Source organism: Melanostigma gelatinosum, assembly GCF_949748355.1.
Source record: "Melanostigma gelatinosum genome assembly, chromosome: 3".
Classification (NCBI taxonomy): Eukaryota; Metazoa; Chordata; class Actinopteri; order Perciformes; family Zoarcidae; genus Melanostigma; species Melanostigma gelatinosum.
In genome coordinates this window covers 11,441,527-11,460,579 of record NC_136636.1, presented here as the reverse complement: position 1 = coordinate 11,460,579, position 19,053 = coordinate 11,441,527, and the positions used below count along the sequence as shown (strand labels likewise).

Genomic DNA, 19,053 nt, shown 5'->3' with positions numbered 1-19,053 from the left:
AGTGGAGTGAAGTTTAGCTCACAGAAAGTCTTAAGATAAGGCTTTGTGCGATAACACATGAGCTCATATCCAGGTGGTTGTCTTGGATCATGGCTCACTGAGCACCAATGAAGTATACACACACAAAACACAGCTGCTGCGTTCTTCACGAGACAAAATAAACCTTCAAGATTATGATTTAATTTTCTAGCGCTGAAACAGCTCACAACTCAGTTTAAATAAAAGTCAAAGAGCTGGGTTTTGTTACTTCATTATTCAGCACCTGTGAATTGATTATGTTGAGTTGGAACGATCAGTGCTTTGATCTTTTTTTATTTGTAGATATCAATTTGCACTCTTCTATTTCCTTTTCACTTCTAGGCACTTGAACAATGAGCACGCCCTCGATGACCGCAGCACTGCCCAGTGCCGAGTCCAGATGCAGGTGGTTCAGCAACTGGAGATTCAGGTGAGTCACACGCACACACTTCATTTTCATCCGCTCACAAAGTTACGAAGACTGTTTCAGCCATTCAATGGCAGTAACGTGTCTGAGGCAGGGCAGAGTTTACGGAGAGCAGTGGAGCTTGTAATTTAAAAGGATCAGTCGGCAGGGAAGCTGCCATCGCTGTTCCAATTATAAAGCTGCTCTGGTCACCAGCAAAAGAGAGAGTGAGGCTGAGGGAGGAGGAGGGAGGGAGGGAGACGGAGAGAGAGAGAGAGAGAGAGAGAGAGAGACATGAGCTAGAAAGTGGAGGACCGGGCTGCATGGCCTCTCTTGGTCTCAAAGTGGTTCATACACGCAATGCTCTTGAAACATCTGAATGCTCCAGCAAAAGCAAAATACCAACACTGGACAAGAAGTGAAATGCTCTACGCAAGAAAAGTGAAAGTACAACGGCTGCCTCTTCACTCGCGGCCTGACATAGTTTCCGAAACACTTCAGAATAAGCCGTTCACATCACTGCGTTTGTGTGTGTGTGTGCGTGCTGTCCAGCATTAGGGTTGGCATGGTGTTTGGTGGTGGTGGTAAACAGCGTTTAGCTGAGCCCCTGAAGCCACCGCCAGGGAACACAAAGTGACAGAGAGGCAGCTGGTGTCACATCACATCAGGACGGCCGTCTCTCTGACATGTCACTTCATCCCTCAGCAGTCCACAGGCAGCCCGCCACTCTACCCTCCAACAGCACACACACACACACACACACAACAGCACAGTCACTGTGTAAATGTCTCATATTTGCACATCTCTGCAGTGTGCGAGTATGTTAATGGCGCTATCTATCTTAGAGTCGATCCGTTGTTTCTGGAGGCTACACGTGTGTACGACTGTACTCATGCACAAACACGCGCAGGATGCAGCGTTTCCACAGGCTGCAGCAGCTCCCATTCAAAGGCAGTTAACAATGTCAAACGGGGACGAGTGTGTCTGCAGGCTAGTGTAAGTGTGTGAGAGAGCTCCGGGTGCTGAGGTGGCTGACTTTCATATTCATCCCTCTGCCTGAGGTGTAATTGTAATTGTAATTCAGTGTCAATACCGCATTATATCAATCTAAGCGCTGTGAAATGAGGTAAAGTGTTTTCCATGGTGATAACAACCCTTGTGTGTTTCACAGCTGGCGAAAGAGAGCGAGCGACTCCAGGCCATGATGACCCACCTGCACATGCGCCCCTCAGAGCCAAAGCCTTTTAACCAACCTGTGAGTACACACTGGCACCCCGAAACCCAGATCACATGACCTTTTCTTCCATCCTCTCACCCCAAACCTCTTAAATGCACAGTTTCACTGTCCCTAAACCTTCTTGGGATTTCAAGTTCCTCTCTTACTGTCTAGCTTGGTATCTACGCCCCCTATTGACCAGTGAGGGTTGATGTGCTATTTAGAAGTCATAGGGACTACTTTCTGTACTTTCTTGCTTGCTTCTGTCTCTCTTTCTCTATCTTGAACTTCTCATGATACCGTGCATTTAATTTCCCAGAAAACTTCATAATGTTCTTATTCCAAAGAGAAAGTCATAAAATCAGATATTCTTAGTGTGTCCGTGTTGAACAGTATTGTATTCATTCAGCATTCATTTTTCAGCTTTTCAGAGAGAGAGAGAGAGAGCGAGAGAGAGAGAGTATTTTCAGTGTGTTCCCACTAAAGGGGTTAACATTTTGATGTGATGTGATGTGTGTATGTGTCTGTGTCTGTGCGTCCACACTGGTTGGTGAGGTTGTTATTAGGTATCTAATGAATATTTCATTATTCAGATTGACGAGGAGTCTTATTAAAATATGAAGATGTTGAAATTAATTGTCAATTAGAGGCAGAGTGTCTTAATTTGAGGGGATATAAATGGGTGCAGCCGAGTGGCGGTGTGTTTGTGTGTTCTTGTCTGTCTGGATGATGCGTTGATCGCTGGGGGATCAGCTGCTATTAACATCTAATGGGAAATCAGGAAGAGGTGTGTTCTGTCACCACCGGAGACGAGCCTCGGGGTCAGGGATTGGAGGAGGAGGGGCGGGGGAGGAGCGTCAGGAATGGAAACAAAGCTTGGCCTCAATTAACAGGGTTCGACTGTTGCCGTGGTGATGTGGCAGGGTTGCAGCGTTAATGAAGTACCTGTTAAACAGCCCCGCCCCCTCCAGTCTACTTAAATGGCAAAGAGGGGGCAGAGTAGAGAGAAGGCAATTTACACATTTTACATACATTTAGACAACACACATACACACACTGGTTTTAATTAGTCCTAAACTAGCAGCCCTGCAACAGCTGTCCCAGAGAGACTGGGTGTACTGGTTCTGTGTGTTGTGTGTGTGTTGTGTGTGTGTTTTTGTATTTGTGCAAGGCTCTGCCTAATTGGGCCGTATTGGTCCGTGAAGACTTGGCCACCGCAGAGTGCATGTGTGTGTTCCCTTCTTACAAACATGCTGTCTTGTGGTTTTGTATTTGTAAACGCAGGGTTAATTGCAGCCAGCGCTGTGTGTATAAATGCAGTACCGGTATATGAGCATTGTGTGTGTGTGTGTGTGTGTGTGTGTGTGTGTGTGTGTGTGTGTGTGTGTGTGTGTGTGTGTGTGTGTGTGTGTGTGTGTGTGTGTGTGTGTGTGTGTGTGTGTGTGGGGTTCTGTGCAAGAATGCATTTGGTAAATTGTCGGGACACAAATTCATAGGGAGTGTTTTTTTTCCCTTTAACTTGTTTATGTAATGTGACTTTACAATAGTAGCCATCCCTGGATATGTAGCGCCCTATTGCTAGAGGTAAAATGTTTATTCTGACACAACTCGTAGACAAAACTGTTAAGAGACAATTTCCTGTCAGAGACTTGTTACTTTATGTGTATGACACACAAGTATCTAATAGATTGGTATCACCAGACCCTCACCCTGTCCTGTGGAGATGATGCTTCTCTGTAAACAGCAGCAGCACTTAGTCAAAAGATGTTGACATGAAAGAAGTATTATTCATACAGAAAATCCCAGCACGAAATCAATTCTCCACTCTCAGGAGAGAAACTATTGTTTTTTATGTTCATAATGGATGCGCCCAGCTAAAGTATATTTACCTTTATAATATATGTTGACCTTTATATGTTTTATTTCCAAAGTAAAGTTTCTCACCTGTATGTAAATGGTTCACACTGTAGACATCATTAGACAATATTAAACCGAGGTAAGTTATATTAAAATGGGATATTTTACTGAAATGTAATCATTTTTCACCACAATGTATCTGTGCTGTGTGTCTCTTCAGCTGAACCTGGCTTCCAGTGGCTCTCTGTTAAAGCGGGACAGCGATATGTACCCAGAGGGTCTTCCTCACCCCCCCACCTCAGCTGCCACCCCCATCACCCCAATGCGCCAGGGTCCCTCAGTCATCAGCTCCTCCAGCCTGCACTCACACTCCCACTCCCACACGCACGGTGTTGGGCCCATACGTCGGCGCAACTCCGACAAGTACTGCACCCCCATCGCCTCAGGTAGACTGAGACTTTACATTTTATTATTATAATGCATTATATAATTAGCGATTTATAATTGATTCAAATTGCATTTGTTTTTTTTATCCAATGTTGACGACTGCTTTAGTTGTCATGTGCTTTCCCTGCAACAGAAACAAAATATAGCCTCAGAAATCACTTTTATTCACGGTTTAAAGAGCCGCCATCTCTTGACGTTACATTTTAGTTTCAGGTAATTTCAGGTATCAATATAATGTGTGGCTTAGAATGAAGTCAAAAGCAAGGAATATATCATTGGCTTCTAAAGAAGAATATTCGTAAAAGAAAATGTAGCATCCTTACAAAGCTATGCTCATGCTTTTCCATTATAATGTGCTTAATACTAAAATAGAGAACAATATCAAACATCTAGTTTAAAGTTCTACACATTTTACAATGTGTTGCACAACACACATCAGTTCATTTAAAACTGTCATGCCTCTTCTTTCAGAGCTGGCTCAGAACTGTGAGTTCTACAAGAACGCTGATGTCAGGCCTCCCTTCACCTACGCCTCTCTTATACGTCATGTAAGTCTCTCCAATGATCCAGCTGCACCTTCTCTTCTCTCCATCCGTGTTCTCCTCCTCTAAATCCTGTTGTGTCTTCTCTCCTCTTCCTCAGGCCATTCTGGAGTCCCCAGACAGACAGTTGACTCTCAATGAGATCTACAACTGGTTTACACGCAAGTTTGCCTATTTCAGGAGGAACACAGCCACATGGAAGGTAAACACTTATGATGTACACACCCTCCCTTGTACTTCGTCCTTTCCGTCAGTTTAGTGAGGAGAGCAGACCAATTAGCAAACTGTTTAGATGATGGCGAAAACCAACAGCCCTGAATTTAAAAAGTGAACGTTTCAACCGCAGCTCAGACTGGTTGAAAGCTGATTCAATCAAAGCAAAAATGTTTTGACTCAAACTCAAATATGGTAAACAACTCTGACTGGGTAAAATCTGATCGAATTGACTGCAAAGTTACTGTGGTCTGTGCCCACTGATGAAGCCCCCAGCCCAGAGCCGACTGAGACCACAATGACAGAAACTAAATTTGCAGGCAGGATTTAGTGTCATTTAAAACCTTTGGATTGGCCAAATTGTTGCAGAAAACTCCAAATTCAGCACTTAAACTTGAAATGACACAAGTACAATAACACATACACAGGTTTTAACGTTGACTTTGCCCAGCTCCTAAAGATATGACTGATTTGACAGTTATTGGCTCTTTTTGTCCTTTATGAGACACTTCCCCACTGCTCTCATTCTCTCCTTCTTCCTCACTCTCAGCCCTGAACAATTCTCTCGCCTCCTCCTCTTCGCACATGGAGAGTCGGCCCCACTTAGCCCGGCAGAGCCACATCTAGCCGTTATACTGTCTCATTACAGAGATGCACATGAAAAGCTGACACACACACGCTGCCCATGATCACAAACATTGAATTCTCTCCCTCTCCCTCCTCATCTCTCTCCCTCACACACACACACACACACCTGGCCTGATCCCACCATTGTAGGTGCTGACCCATTTCTACAGAAACCTCACGCTAATTTGAGTGTCAGTTCCTCCAGAGAGGGAAAGTGAGAGAATGAGCAAAGGAGGAGTGAGAGAGGCAGCGGGAGGAGGGGTGAGGAGGGACCCCATCTGTTCTCTAATAGCCCTAAACCAAGGAGGGAGGGATGGGGTGATGATGGAGGGAGGGGTGCGGAGAGGGTTAAGAGATGGGGCAGCCAGGAATATCTTTACCTCCTCATCTGACTTTTATGAATTTTAACTATTAATGTCTGGTGTCTGCTTCTTCTGCCGTTGGCCTCGCGGACCTTTAAATATAGCTCGGCATGGCCGTATGTATTTATATAGCAGCTCCGTGAGTCAAATAGGGCCGTAGAGATGTATGTCCTTTAATAAGCCATTTTATTTCATGAGGAGAGCAGCGGTGTCAAGGAGTGGAAGTCATTGATCATAGAAACGAAAGGGACAGTGAATGAGGATGAGTCAAGAGAGAGAGAGAGAGAGAGAAAGTAAGGGATGATTGAGAGAGGGGGAGAAATGAGTGCGGAGTTATTTCGAGGTGCTGCATGATGACTTGTAGGCCTTAAAGAAGAGGTTTCATTTTCTTGCCATAATAGCAGTGTCCCATATGTTTTCAGTTCTTTTTCCAGATGCATTTAGTATAAATATCTACTTTGGGGTTTACTGACCCTACATATAAAGACATTGGAATAGAATCAAATAGAATAAGAATAGAAAATGCTTCACTTGGACTTCCAGTTGTGGAATGTAACTAATTTACTCAAGTAACTACTTTATATTTGGACTCTAAATATTATTCTTTCCACTGCAGTTATTTTACAGCTTTATTTACGTTGAGTTCTTTGCTGATTTGATTTAATGTGATACATTATTGTAGATTAAACTGTCCAACAGCATATTCAATTGTTAAGATTAGCTCGACTTGACCAACTACAACACTAATTGTGTCGTAATAATTCTCCAATGACATAATATATTATAGAAACACTTACAGGGGCATTTTTCTGCATTGTGAATACTTTTACTTTATATACTTTAAGTACATTTGATAATAATACATACATACTTTGAAATAAATATCCAGATGAGGGACTACTTAGTACGTAGTATTTTGTACAGTAATATTTACTTCATCCACCACCATTCTACATGTATCTGGTAGCATAGTCATCACAAATGAATTTGCTTATTTATTCATGATTTGATTTGTCATCTTGCCTGCTCACGTATATATATATAGATATACAACACAGTGTTTAGGAACATATGGGAGTAGCCTATCCCAGCATGCATCAGGCAGCAGCAGACACACAACCGGACTGATCACGATGCTCAAACATTTACAATCCATGCTTTTAGTAGCACCTGAAATAAATTTGGTCTTGTGACTTTTTTCTTCTCTTTCTTTACAAAATTCTGCCTCCAGTTGCCCCCCCCCCTTTCTCTCTGCCAGAGGGAGGGGAGATGAGCGGCACATGTGCTGTGACCCACTGTAAATGACTGCTAATGTTTTAACTGGGAGAATTAGGCTTTCATCACGGAGACGAATGCAAATAGCACTGCAATAGCTCTGGTGTCTAGTCTGTCTGTATATCTGTGTGTGAGTGTGTGTGTGTGTGTGAGTGTGTGTGTGTACGTGTGTGTTCGTGTGTTTGCACTGTCAGGGTGGCGGGCGCAGATTGGGGTCAGACTCATTTACAAAACTTAGCATCACGGCTCGGGGGTTGAGGGGATGCGGGGGAGAAAGGGTTCCTCCGCTGATTATGGCTTGTGTAATTACGTGTGTGTGTGCGTGTGCGTGTGTGTGAGTGTGTGTGTGTAATTACGGCACGGAGTGATGCATGCCTGGCCTGTCCCTCCCTCTCGACTTAGAACAACGTGTCAGAGAGAATATGCAGGATTTAATTATAGACGAATTAAAATTGGTAATGAAATTGGGCATGAACAAACTACAAATAGCAGATGAAAAGGGAGGCCTGTCCCTGGGGGGGTGAGACGAAGATAGTGGTGAGCCTGCCTCCATGCCTGTCTGAGCTCCTGTGGATATGTGTGTCTGTGTGTGTGCTGATGGTGACTGATTAGAAAAATTCTCAGATAAAATAACGCTACTAGAGAACGGCTACACTGTGTTAGCACTGTACATGGAGCTACAGTATGTGTGCGTAAAACAAGGGAGCATTGTTTGTACTGAACACACCCTGAGTGAGTGTTTGCACCTCGAGCCAAGTGACAACTTCAAGTCAAGGAACAAAAATAACAATTTGAGTTGGTGTTGAGTTTCTCTTCAAGGATATGCTGGAATATCATGGAAGTCGTGGAATATCATGGCGATTTAAGATTATACATTTCTGAAATGAACAGGAGACATCAGAGAATATATGCGTCGCATCACAGATACACATTAGAATGCCTTTTACAATTTATTCATGCATTCTTTGCACGGTGGTTTTCACCACCACGAGCCAGACTCTTCAGCAGAGAAAGAAGGGGCCACTAAAAAATGAAATATGTGAAAACTTCGTCAAATATAACAAGTAATAAATATAAGATAATACCTTTAAATGTATACCCATGCTAATGAGTTGTTAACTTATCTTTAGTCGTGTTAATGCTCTTCCTTTTTGCTCTCTCTCCCTCTTCCCAGAATGCTGTGCGCCACAACCTGAGTCTGCACAAGTGTTTTGTTCGCGTTGAGAACGTTAAGGGGGCTGTGTGGACTGTGGATGAAGTTGAATACCAAAAGAGGAGACCACCAAAGATGACCGGGTAAGAGCACACACACACACACACACACACACACACACACACATTTGTTTTCTTGGTGCTCAGTTGAGCTTGATGTGTGAGCTTATGGATGCTGGCACTATGATTGCCTAAATGGACCCTCTATTATTACCAAGAGGCCAACTCAGCAATCAAAAAAAAGAGAAAATAAGGGCTGCTGACTTATCGTGTACGCACTTTATTCTACTGCATGTGTGTGAGTGTGTGTGTGTGTGTGTGTGTGTGTGTGTGTGTGTGTGTTTGTCGACACCATTAGTAAGCAGCTGTGTGAGATGCAGGAGAGGGGAAAAACCTTGTTAGCGTATGTAAACAGATGTTCTCTCCAACCGCCAGAGAAACCAGGGATAATTACACACACACCTGCACGCCAGATATTCTTTAATATGTGTGTGTTTTAGCATCTGTTTACAGTCTGTGTATGTTTCTACTTGTAACCAACATATTTGTGAGATTTGTCAGATTGCTTTGGCAGATCTTTTCACATATGCTCTCAATCTGTGATTCTCACCCCTCTCTCTCTCTCTCTCTCTCTCTCTCTCCCTCGTTGTGTGTGTGTGTGTGTGTGTGTGTGTGCAGAAGTCCCACTCTGGTGAAAAACATGATTTCAGGCCTGGGCTTTGGATCCCTAAATGCCAGCTACCAGGTAAGGATTGCCCTCTCTTCCCCATTTCTCTCTGTCTCTCGCTCACACACACACACACACACACACACACACACACACACACACACACACACACACACACACGTAGCAGCCAATCGCAATCAAGGGCACCAATATCAATTCCCTCTTATAATTAGCAGAATCCCTAACGACGTTCATGCCACCTCCCTCCTCCCACACCAACACACACTCACCTCCCACCTCACTTTCTCACACATGTGCCAACTCTGCACACACACGCACACACATACACACACACACACTCGATCCATCTCTTCACTCCTTCGCAGAGATACACACCGAACCCACACACACATGCAATTTTGCCACTGAGATGATTGATAGCGTCAAGTAGTTGTCAATTAAGGTTACCGCATAAAATTATCGCCTGTTCCAGAAAATCCATCTCTTAGCTCGTGAGAATTCCCTTCCTTTTGTCTTCTTCCCCCTCCTGTGTGAGCGGGGCGGTGGGGTGAGTCTCTCAGCTCGTGTCCAACCTGCCTCATCTCAGAACAGCTGGATGTGAGCTGTGATACAAGCTGCCCCTGTTGGTTCAGTTGTTTTCTCTTCTGCAGACGTTGATGTTTTACCGTGTTGGCGAGTGCGTCTAAGTTGAGGTTGTGGATCAGTCTCGCTTAACATTCCTGTTGAGACTTTCTTAGGAACACACGCACTTATGACGTAAAAGCACAAGCCGTGATGGGGGGAAAGCACTGTATATAAGTGCCCTCTAGTGGTTTGTCAAGTTCACCAGCAAGTTATTGGATTTAAATGTGCTCCGTACGGAAGAGCTCTCAACAGTGCATAAAGAAAAACGATCCACCAGTCGTTGTCACTGTGACTAATTATTATCCCGTGTTTAACGTGTTATGTGTGAACTTACAAACACACTTTGAGCATTACAAGTTAAATATATCAGTAAGATTTAGATGTTTCAACAATTGTATTACGTCACAAACCCCTGCTGCCGTTATCATTTAGCTTCTTCTAATTTGATGGATGACTTTTTTTCATTTTGTTTTTTCAAGTGAATGTTACCCAGCCTCAATTTAATGTGGCCGGACAACGCTGTGTGTTTGTGTGCAGGCGGCTCTGGCAGAGAGCAGTCTGTCCCTGCTCAACAGCCATTCTGCGGCCAGCCTCAACATGCTGCATGTGGGCCACGATGATGTCAGCTCTACTGTGGAGCAGGTCAACAGCAACGGCAGCTGCAGCCCCACGCTCAGCCCTCACCAGTACAGGTACACTTGGACACACGTGCACGCTCAAAACAGAAGAAGAACAGCTGTAGGGCCAGTGTATAAGACTCATAGTAGCATCAGCAAGTCAGTGTTGTCTATCTATATAATATATTATGATATATATCTATATGATGGAGGTATGATGGCGATGCTGATGCAAATATTAACATCTTCATAGAAGATGGCTGACGAGAAGTCATTTTAGTTTAGTTCAGTTTACATAACTGGACAGTCTAAACACAATTCACAGACCTCCACAGACACTGACATATGTTTTGTACATTCACCAACTACAACCTTAACAGACAATCTTTTTGTGCTCTTGTTGCCTCAACTTTACTAAACTTTGACTGTACATAAGTGACAGCACACATGCATTTCCAAAACCACCTGGATAGCACTCGTTCGATTTTGAACTAACTCTGCCAGAAAATATTTGCCGTGACAAGTTCTGCTATCGGCAACTTCCTCTAAAACTTTACCCCTCGCCCTGCTCACAGCTGTTTGCACTCTCCTCCAGCCACCAGGTGCATGTGAAGGAGGAGCCCACTGATTTGGAGGAGGACTGTCGGTCAGTATCCCTCCTGGGCGGCGTTACACACAGCATGCCATTGCCGAGCGACGAGCGTGACCTGGAGGAGGATCTTCCTACTGAGGACCTGGAGTAGGAATGATCCCAGATGGAGCAGAGGGACGAGACATAGCGAGATCAATCCCTGAGCCCTCTCGTCAGCGTGCAGAGGAAAACATAGCTTCAGTACACTTAAAAGAAAAGAGAGAAAAAAAGAGAATGTTTTTTTTTTTTTTTTTAAGAAAATGCAAGCAACCAAGGACAACATTGAGAAACTCCAAACAGGGTTACATGACCTCCGTTACTTTCAAACGCAAAAACCAGACTGTGGAGCACTGCTTTACCTCCATGTGTTTTGTCTTTTCCAACACTTGGCTCAGAGGTGTAACACCACTCAATGCATACACACACGCACAAACACACACACACACAGAAACACTTACACTCATTAACTTGTCAAACCATGTCTCATCATCCTCCCTGGTGAAATCAGCCTCTGTGTAGAGACCCTTAGAGGTTAGGACACACACTCTCCTCCTTGCCCGACCACTCTGCATACGCCCTCCTCGCTGTTGTCTCGGGCTGCCTGGCTAGCCGTTATATCAGTTGAGAAAACACACAAGTGTGTGTGTGTGTGTGTTCGAAAGAGAGACACACACAGGATTATGTGTATATAGATTTGGAGCAGTCACCAGGGGCTGTGCAGATGTGTACCTCTCCTTCTTCCCCCTCTTTGAGTCAATGACTTGCTTTTTCATTTTCTTTGATTTAAATTGAAATGAAACTGTCGGGCTTCAAGATGGGAAGGAAGGAAGGAAGAGCGCTTTCATAGCTCAGCAGTGCTCCAACACTTCTGCAGAGCTGGCTCCTGTCTCCATGTCCGCGTGTGAGCCCATTGCGAGGCTGTGGCCCCGGTCCCTGTCCAAACTTCTGCCCCCAGCAAGACACTTAGTGACGAACATCTTTTAAACTCTTTGCTTCTAAGTGAGAGAAAAGACATTTTCCTACCGCACCTCCATCCCTTCCCCATCCCCACCCCAAAAAGACTGCAGGAATAGGACCATATGGTGCTGTCCTTCTCCTCTCCTCCGTCTGCGGATGGAGCGATGAGCTTGGAACACTTTGAGAACGAGAAGAAAAGAGGGGAAGCAGAGAGAAATGAGGGTGGAAGCGGCTACAGAAATATTGTGACTAAAAAAGAAAACTGTTCATGATTATGGAATATAACAAGAAAAAAAAGTGTGGTAGCTTTTGTCATTTCCTTTTTTTTAATTTGATGTTATTATTGTTTATTTTTGAGGATCAATATTTCCACGGTGGCGTTCTGTTTCGACGTACCTTTTCTAAGGATGCTGTTTTTGTTTTTGTGTTGTAAATTGTTTGATTTACTCTGGCTGTTCACACCATTCCAAATGAGTATTGGCAAAAAAAAAAGAGACAGCGCAGTATTGTCCCAACTTGTGATACCCGACCCCCCCCCCCCCCCCCCACACACTCCTGCCCCTTTCCCTTTCTGTCCCAAGTGTAGCAGGCAAGAAATTTGGAAATAGCACTTAAAGTTGCCATTATCCAGACAGATTATTTAACAGCTGAATCTTGTTTTTAATTCTCTCTCATTCACTTGTTTTTGGTTGTGTATTTTGTTGAGAAATATCAGTAATGCTTTAAAAATATATATATTATTACTGCAGTCAGAGAATACCTCATCCCACAAAGGTTCTGCCTGGAACTGTGTCCAAATTGATTAACAAATAAGGGGGAATTCTTTCCGTGGGACACCAAATGTGGCAACTCTGCTCAGCTTCGATTCAAAGCTCTATGGTCGTAATAGTTACTGTGTAGAAGCTTTCTGCAATTCACTGTGTGAGTTTGTGTGAAAGGAATAGCACGTGAGATTCATTTTTTTGTTTGTTTTCCGTGAGCATAAAAGCATTACTTTTCTCTACAGTGCCATACCAAATTTAACATTTATTTTAATCTATTATCTGCTTATTCCCATTTTATTTTTGTTACAGGTAACCAAAGAAATATGTAGAAAACCAAAAACCCTGTAGTTTATTTTGCCCTTTTTTGAGTTTCCTTTTTATTTTCTTCGTAAAGAATTGGCCAAAAGACAACAAACCAGGAGTTTGAATTCTTGTTATTGTATTCATATAACTATTGTGTTCCAATTATACATGACTTACAGTGCACACCATTCCGAAAAACCAAAGTGTGTGAAGCAAACCAGAATTTGGAGACATCAAAGCTTTGACATGATAAGCGGTTACGAATGACTCACATTTGGTATGAGGCCAAAAACTAGTATTATCAAACCTCGCACAGTTCCTCTGAAAAACAAAAAGAAAGAGAAAAGAAAAAAAGCACTTAGAGGTGAAACCCTGTCTCTCCCACGCTCAGGCTAAACTGTGTTTCAAACACAATCCTCGGACTGGCCCTACTGCTGTTTGAGCAGGCCTAAAAATGAGGCACTCGTGAGACATTTGAACACTTTTTCGCTTTACAGGATACTTTTTCTGGTGCTGTCGTAACAAATATTTGGAGTTTTTCAATCTAGGGAACAAACACGCCCTATTGGTCTGTATGTAGTATTTGCAGGAAGAGGAAGTGTACTGTAATGTGGTTTCAAAGGTCACACATCTTGGGACAGGGAGGAGTTATTCCAAAAACATATATATTACAATAAAGAGGGAACAACTCAAAACAATAGAGAAAATATACCAATGTAAGAGGAAAACAACCAAGGGACATCATGTAATTGAAAGCTGGGTTCATATTTTCATACTATCTCTTGCACGATTTTTCTTATTTAACGAAATAACCTTTCTGATGACTTTGTGTTCAAACAGGACTGTTTCCTGTCACATTAGAGACTGATTTCTAACAAAGTACAAAGTGACAGACAGACATCTTGAAACGAGATAAAAACCAAAAATAACACTACCTCCTTTTCAAAACAGTTCAACGCATAGCCAATAGGAGACTGAACTCTCTTAAATATTTTCTTTTCCTCCATTCTTCCTCGATGATAATAAGGAATGCCAAAACTGTTGTTACACTTACTGTATTACTGACAGAAAAAAAAGTCATTTGGCGATCCGGACTCCCAACCACATCTGCTTGAGCCCAAAAACATAGAGATGTTTCACTTTCCATGGAATTAAAAATGACTACCTCTCCTTAAACCACATCTGAAGCACTCTCTACGTCTCAAAGTGTGTTGTGAAGTGCTCACTATACATGAAAGGTTTTCTATCAGCTGTGTAAAAACTGCCCATATTCCTGCACCCAATTAGCACTAAGCTATGTGAGCAGCCTCTCAACTGTGTGCTCTGACTGTACGTGTGCTCTTCGTGCTCTACGCCAACGAGAAACTGGTCGTTAATGGTTATGTGGTGTTGCAGGGAGCTGGTTGTATGGGTTAATGGTGGACAGACTATGTCAGTGCCACATCACTCACACACACACACACACACACAGGGGTGTAACAGAAGCATAGAAGCAGGGCGGTGGGTTAGTGCAACGGAGGCTCAGACCATCCAGATATCCAAAGACCCACAACACAGCAGCACCCCGCTTCGCCGAAACACTCGCAGAGACGCTGAGAGGACTAACACACACTCGTAATAAAACTCATCACTACTAGTAATATCCAAACCAAGAGGAACTGCTGCATACAGTACATAGATGATCTCTGACTTGTGCTTTAAGGTACACCTGTAAACAAAGCTGTTTTATAAAGATGTAGATTGTTCACAGGTCGCCATGTAACACTTCTGTTCTTTCTCCAGCTTGGCATAACACGATGTATTCTTGTATAATGATGCTTGACTTATCTCTCCAGGGCATTCTTTCCCATTTTGTCCTTTGATTTTTCTTTCCCTTTTTTTCTGCACCTGTTTAGCTATTGTAAAGCTTTCAGCTCTGATTCCTATACTGTACTGCTAATGCTGAAGTATATGTATTTATCATATTAAGTGCTGCAGGTATCTCGGTTTATTAGTTCTGCTTTGTTTTTTTGTTTCCATTTTTCAGTTCTTCATAAAACGTCTGGGACGCTGATTTTTTTAAGTGTATTATCTCTAAAAAAAATGTAAAAGAATAAAAGTTAGATCAGTGGTTTAGGTAACACCTGTTTGTATATTTATCTTAGCTAGGTCTATTTTGATACTTTTTTGTCTCTGTACTGCATTTATGCATTTTTAAGGAAAGAAAAAAAACAAATGGAAAACAAACTAAAAAGTTACTTCATTATGTATTGATACCTCAGAAGGACTTTTTCTCAAAGACAGGACCAAAACCTCTGAAAAGAAAATGAGAAAAAATGTAAGAATATGTAGCCCCTCTCTTGCTTTAACGAAAAAAAACAGAAAAAAAAACATCGGAGCTCCAGAAAGATATTGCTGTTGGTCCTCTCAGGTGCCAATATGTGTCCCAGCTCCCTGTGACCCCCCTCCCTCTGACCCCTGACCCCTGTCATTCCTCTGCTGAACTCCGACCCACGGAGCTGTCAATCATCTGCAGGCGCCATGGGGGTGTCACTGAGTCACAAACCTGGCTGGTGGTGACCAGTCACAAACCTCATCTCCCAGTCCCACAGAGGCAGATCAAAGGCTGACACTGTTGCATTTTTGATACTCCTCCTCTTGCGTAGTCCCAATACCAAAACGTTGAATGGCTCTCAGAGATGCAGCTCATCCTCTGACTACCAAAGGCATTGAAAGCAACCATTTGCTTAGTCCAAACTCCTGAACTGTAACCAAACTGCAACCAAACCAATGCCACAACCTTAACCAAACAAAAACCAAGCTACTTCCAAAAGTCTCCATCGACTTCACTGATCACCTTTACTGATAGCTGTTATCTCTCTTACATCCACGTAATGGTGTTGTAGGACCAGCCTGCATCCTATTGGCTGGTGACTGACTCAAAGGACACAGGGAGCCCAGATCCTGACTTGTGATTGCACAGTTCTGAGGTGTCATGTGAGAGGAAAGGGACTCTCAAAGTGGATGCATTGCCTGACGGTATTATCAAGTAGACAGCCAGAATCCGATGGATCTACCACTTCAGCTCTCCTCTGGTTAAACCTAAGGAATGTGTGTACATTTTCAGCAGTGACTCTCTGTTTCGTTTCTTAGTTTCTGTTTACCTGTTTACCTCTCTTTATCCTTTGATTTTTGTTCTGTTTCTTGTTATTTGAAAGTGTGACCCGAGGAAGAGGCGGGGACAGGGACTGGGTGGTGGCTTTAGACAGACAGTGGAGCCCAGCCCTCTGAGCCTCCACCCCGGGTAGCCATGTAATGCCAGTCACTGCCCTTTCCTTCATGCTGTATAAAAACACACACATATATCTGTGTATTTGTAACCTGAATCTTCTTGTGTCTGTCCATGCAGACAATAAAAAACTGTACAGTAGGTCTAGTTGCATGTAATCTGTACTAATTATTGACAATGGCATTATAAAATGCAATAAAATACTTATTACACTGTCCTTCGTTGAGTCCTTGTTGTTTCTTCTCCAGAGGTATATAGCAGCGGTTCCCAGCTTGTTGGACCATCACAAGATGGCGAATAGGAAGGAAGAAAAAGATACACGTTGGAGCTATTTATTTGATATTCGTATTTTGTTATTTAATTAATAAGTAGTGTTGTTTAATTATTTTATTAGATTGATTGTTTGATATATTAAGATTGATTTTTCTCTTTAATCGTCATTTGTTTAGTTTTGTTATTTTTTGTTGTTTGGGTAAACACTGTGGGCACCTGTGGCTATATATAGGAGTAGGTAGATAGGACCAGCATGCACCGGGGTGGGCTTATAGTTTTACCAGCACAGGGGAGACAGCGTAAGACAGGAGTTTTCTTCGTTCTTTTTGTTTGTTTGCTTGTTTTGTTTGGCTTACTTAAATAAATAAGAAAAATTGGAATCCGACATGGACAATCTTCTGCCTGCAGAATGATAGTTTTTCTTAATATATATGTTGTCTCAATGTTTTTTCTGTCTATTTGCACTTTATTATCTGTATTATGTTGGACTGGACTCCTCTGTATGTTCGGTACATGTTGAGAAATTGACAATAAAGCTGACTTTGACTGAAAAGATAAAAATACCAACCACGGTGCATCGGTGGCCTTTGATTATTGTTTGTTTTATTTTGATTTATTCAACAAATGGCCACTACAATACATTTATGCAACACAAAATTATGTTTATTTTTTGACTTCCCTCTAATCTCTGCTTTTCTCTTATGGATTACTGCATAATGTGACCTCCTTAGACCTCATTCAGGTTTTGATCTGCGATGGAAAAATTACACACAAACACAAAATGAAAATGTTCATACTGTAAAACTATTAGAAAATGACTGTTTCACCAAAAGAATAATGCTGCACCAAATGTCCATATTAAAATCATGTTGACACAGGTTTAGTACAAGCCTTTCATTTGAGTGTAACATTTTTTTTAAATGATAATAATACCTCCGATTTATTTTGCGCTTTTCAAGGTTTTCAAAGCCTCTTTACATACTGTTAAATGAATGAAAAAACAAGCAGTAAACTCTTTAATATGCATATAAAAAGAGAAAGATTAGAATACAATTGTGTTCACTTGGAAATAAAAACAAGGGGGGCAAGTCTGAAGATGTAGGTTTGATGACAATGTGGGGCCATTTTTCATGTGGTTTGTTGACGATTTCCACAGAGAAGGAGCGACAAATGAAAACGCTCTGTCACCCCGGGTTCGGCGCTTGGTCCTAGAGACTTCCAGGAGGTTGGCATCAGGGGGGGGCGTGCTGGTGGAGGACGTAGAAGAGGTTTGGGGGACCCAAGTTGTTCAGGGCCTTGCAGATGGTGAGTAGAGTAAATTAACATTTTACACCTCATAATTAGAAAACTGGTCATTTATATTTGTGATTAAAAATTCATTTTCTTGTAAAAGAATCTGTCATCTCCATTTTTACAACCCCTGCCCCAATCTGTTTGCTGGTGAAGGGTTCATTATGAATTGAGGTGTCTTGAGGACAGTTAATAATTTGCCATTTTAATAGTTAAGGCCGTAAGATTTTTCATACGGAAAATTCTCTTCTTTTTGTTCATACTCTTCACATAGAAAAAACATATACAAACATGTATAGCCTTTAAAGAATGTATGACATCATTCCTGTGGTGCCATCGCCGTAAAGTCGTGAATCAATCCTACCTGACATGTAAACCTCATTAGACGACAAGCTGCTGCTCAAACGGGAACATTTCCTTGAGTTACAAGTGCAGCCTGTGTCAGCCATGCAAAGCCTTCAGAGAGGTCAGCATGTGTTGTGATACATGAAGTGGCCACCAGGAGGAGTAAACAAACCGGACAACACAAGCAGCATCTCATAAACACAAATCCAGCAACAAACATCACTGTGGTCCACTGACGTGGTCCGACCAACAGGGTGGGCCAGAGAGTGACGAACAGTCCCAGAATGAACTACCTGTAGTGTGTGTGATGGAGTGAATTACATAACTGCAGGTGGCTGAAGTATTATAAGATGATAGAATAGGTGCTGAATATGGTAGAAACTAGTTTGTGTGACCTATCGCTACTTTCCCTTCACTCACCTGCTCCATTTTTCCTTCTCCTCCTTACCTGTGTCTCTCTACTGCGCAGGTGTGGCGCATGCCCTACAGCTGATCTTTAAACCTGCGCACCGCATGCAGGGAGAATGTGTTGCCACAGGGAGAAAAAATGGAAACTGGCTGGATGTATTTTGGAATGTTGAAACTTTGTTTAATCTTGTGCTTTTCGTGAACTTCTCCGTTCGTCAGCTGGGAGGAAACTCACTCTTGACGCTTAAATCCCTGTGCCATTTGGTTTTGGGAGAGACCCCATCTTAATCTTAGTGCAGACACACATGCACACGCACGCAGAAACACACTCACTGGCATGCACACATCGTGAATGCTAAGCAGAAACTTAGCACTATATACTTGCACAAGGTGAGCCAGGGTGCAGAGCAACACACAAAGAGGTTATTCTTGGCTGACACTAGTGTTTGGCATTAAGCGCTGAATATATTTCCTAATGCTCGTCTGGATATGTATACATGTCAATGCATCTGCTTGTCTATGCATGTGCATTGACTTGCAATGCTAAATAAATATGCGTGTGTGTGTGTGCGTGCGTGTGTGTGTGTGTGTGTGTGTGCTGCTCGTTCCAGCATGGAGAGCACTGAGGTCCAGGCAGACCTTGTGAGTCACAAAATAAATGTACTGAGAGCCATGCCAGCATGTCTCTCCCTATTCACACACTGTCATCG

General features: G+C 42.7%; 1 protein-coding gene across 2 annotated transcripts in view; it reads left to right on the top strand.

Annotated features, from left to right (window-relative positions):
• The window catches only part of foxp4 (forkhead box P4), an 84,888-nt gene extending 72,691 nt beyond the window's left edge, over window positions 1-12,197 (top strand). Inside the window, exons 10-18 of one of the 2 annotated variants that reach the window (XM_079297184.1) lie at window positions 361-448; window positions 1,596-1,679; window positions 3,718-3,943; window positions 4,416-4,492; window positions 4,587-4,688; window positions 8,138-8,259; window positions 8,854-8,920; window positions 10,025-10,179; window positions 10,700-12,197. In XM_079297184.1, the coding sequence (XP_079153310.1) occupies window positions 361-448; window positions 1,596-1,679; window positions 3,718-3,943; window positions 4,416-4,492; window positions 4,587-4,688; window positions 8,138-8,259; window positions 8,854-8,920; window positions 10,025-10,179; window positions 10,700-10,847 (1,069 nt within the window). In that variant the 3' untranslated portion in view covers window positions 10,848-12,197. Of the gene's footprint in view, window positions 1-360; window positions 449-1,595; window positions 1,680-3,717; window positions 3,944-4,415; window positions 4,493-4,586; window positions 4,689-8,137; window positions 8,260-8,853; window positions 8,921-10,024; window positions 10,180-10,679 lie in introns of both variants that reach the window. The other variant, XM_079297185.1, reaches the window with a different exon arrangement.
• The last annotated feature ends 6,856 nt before the right edge of the window (window positions 12,198-19,053 follow it).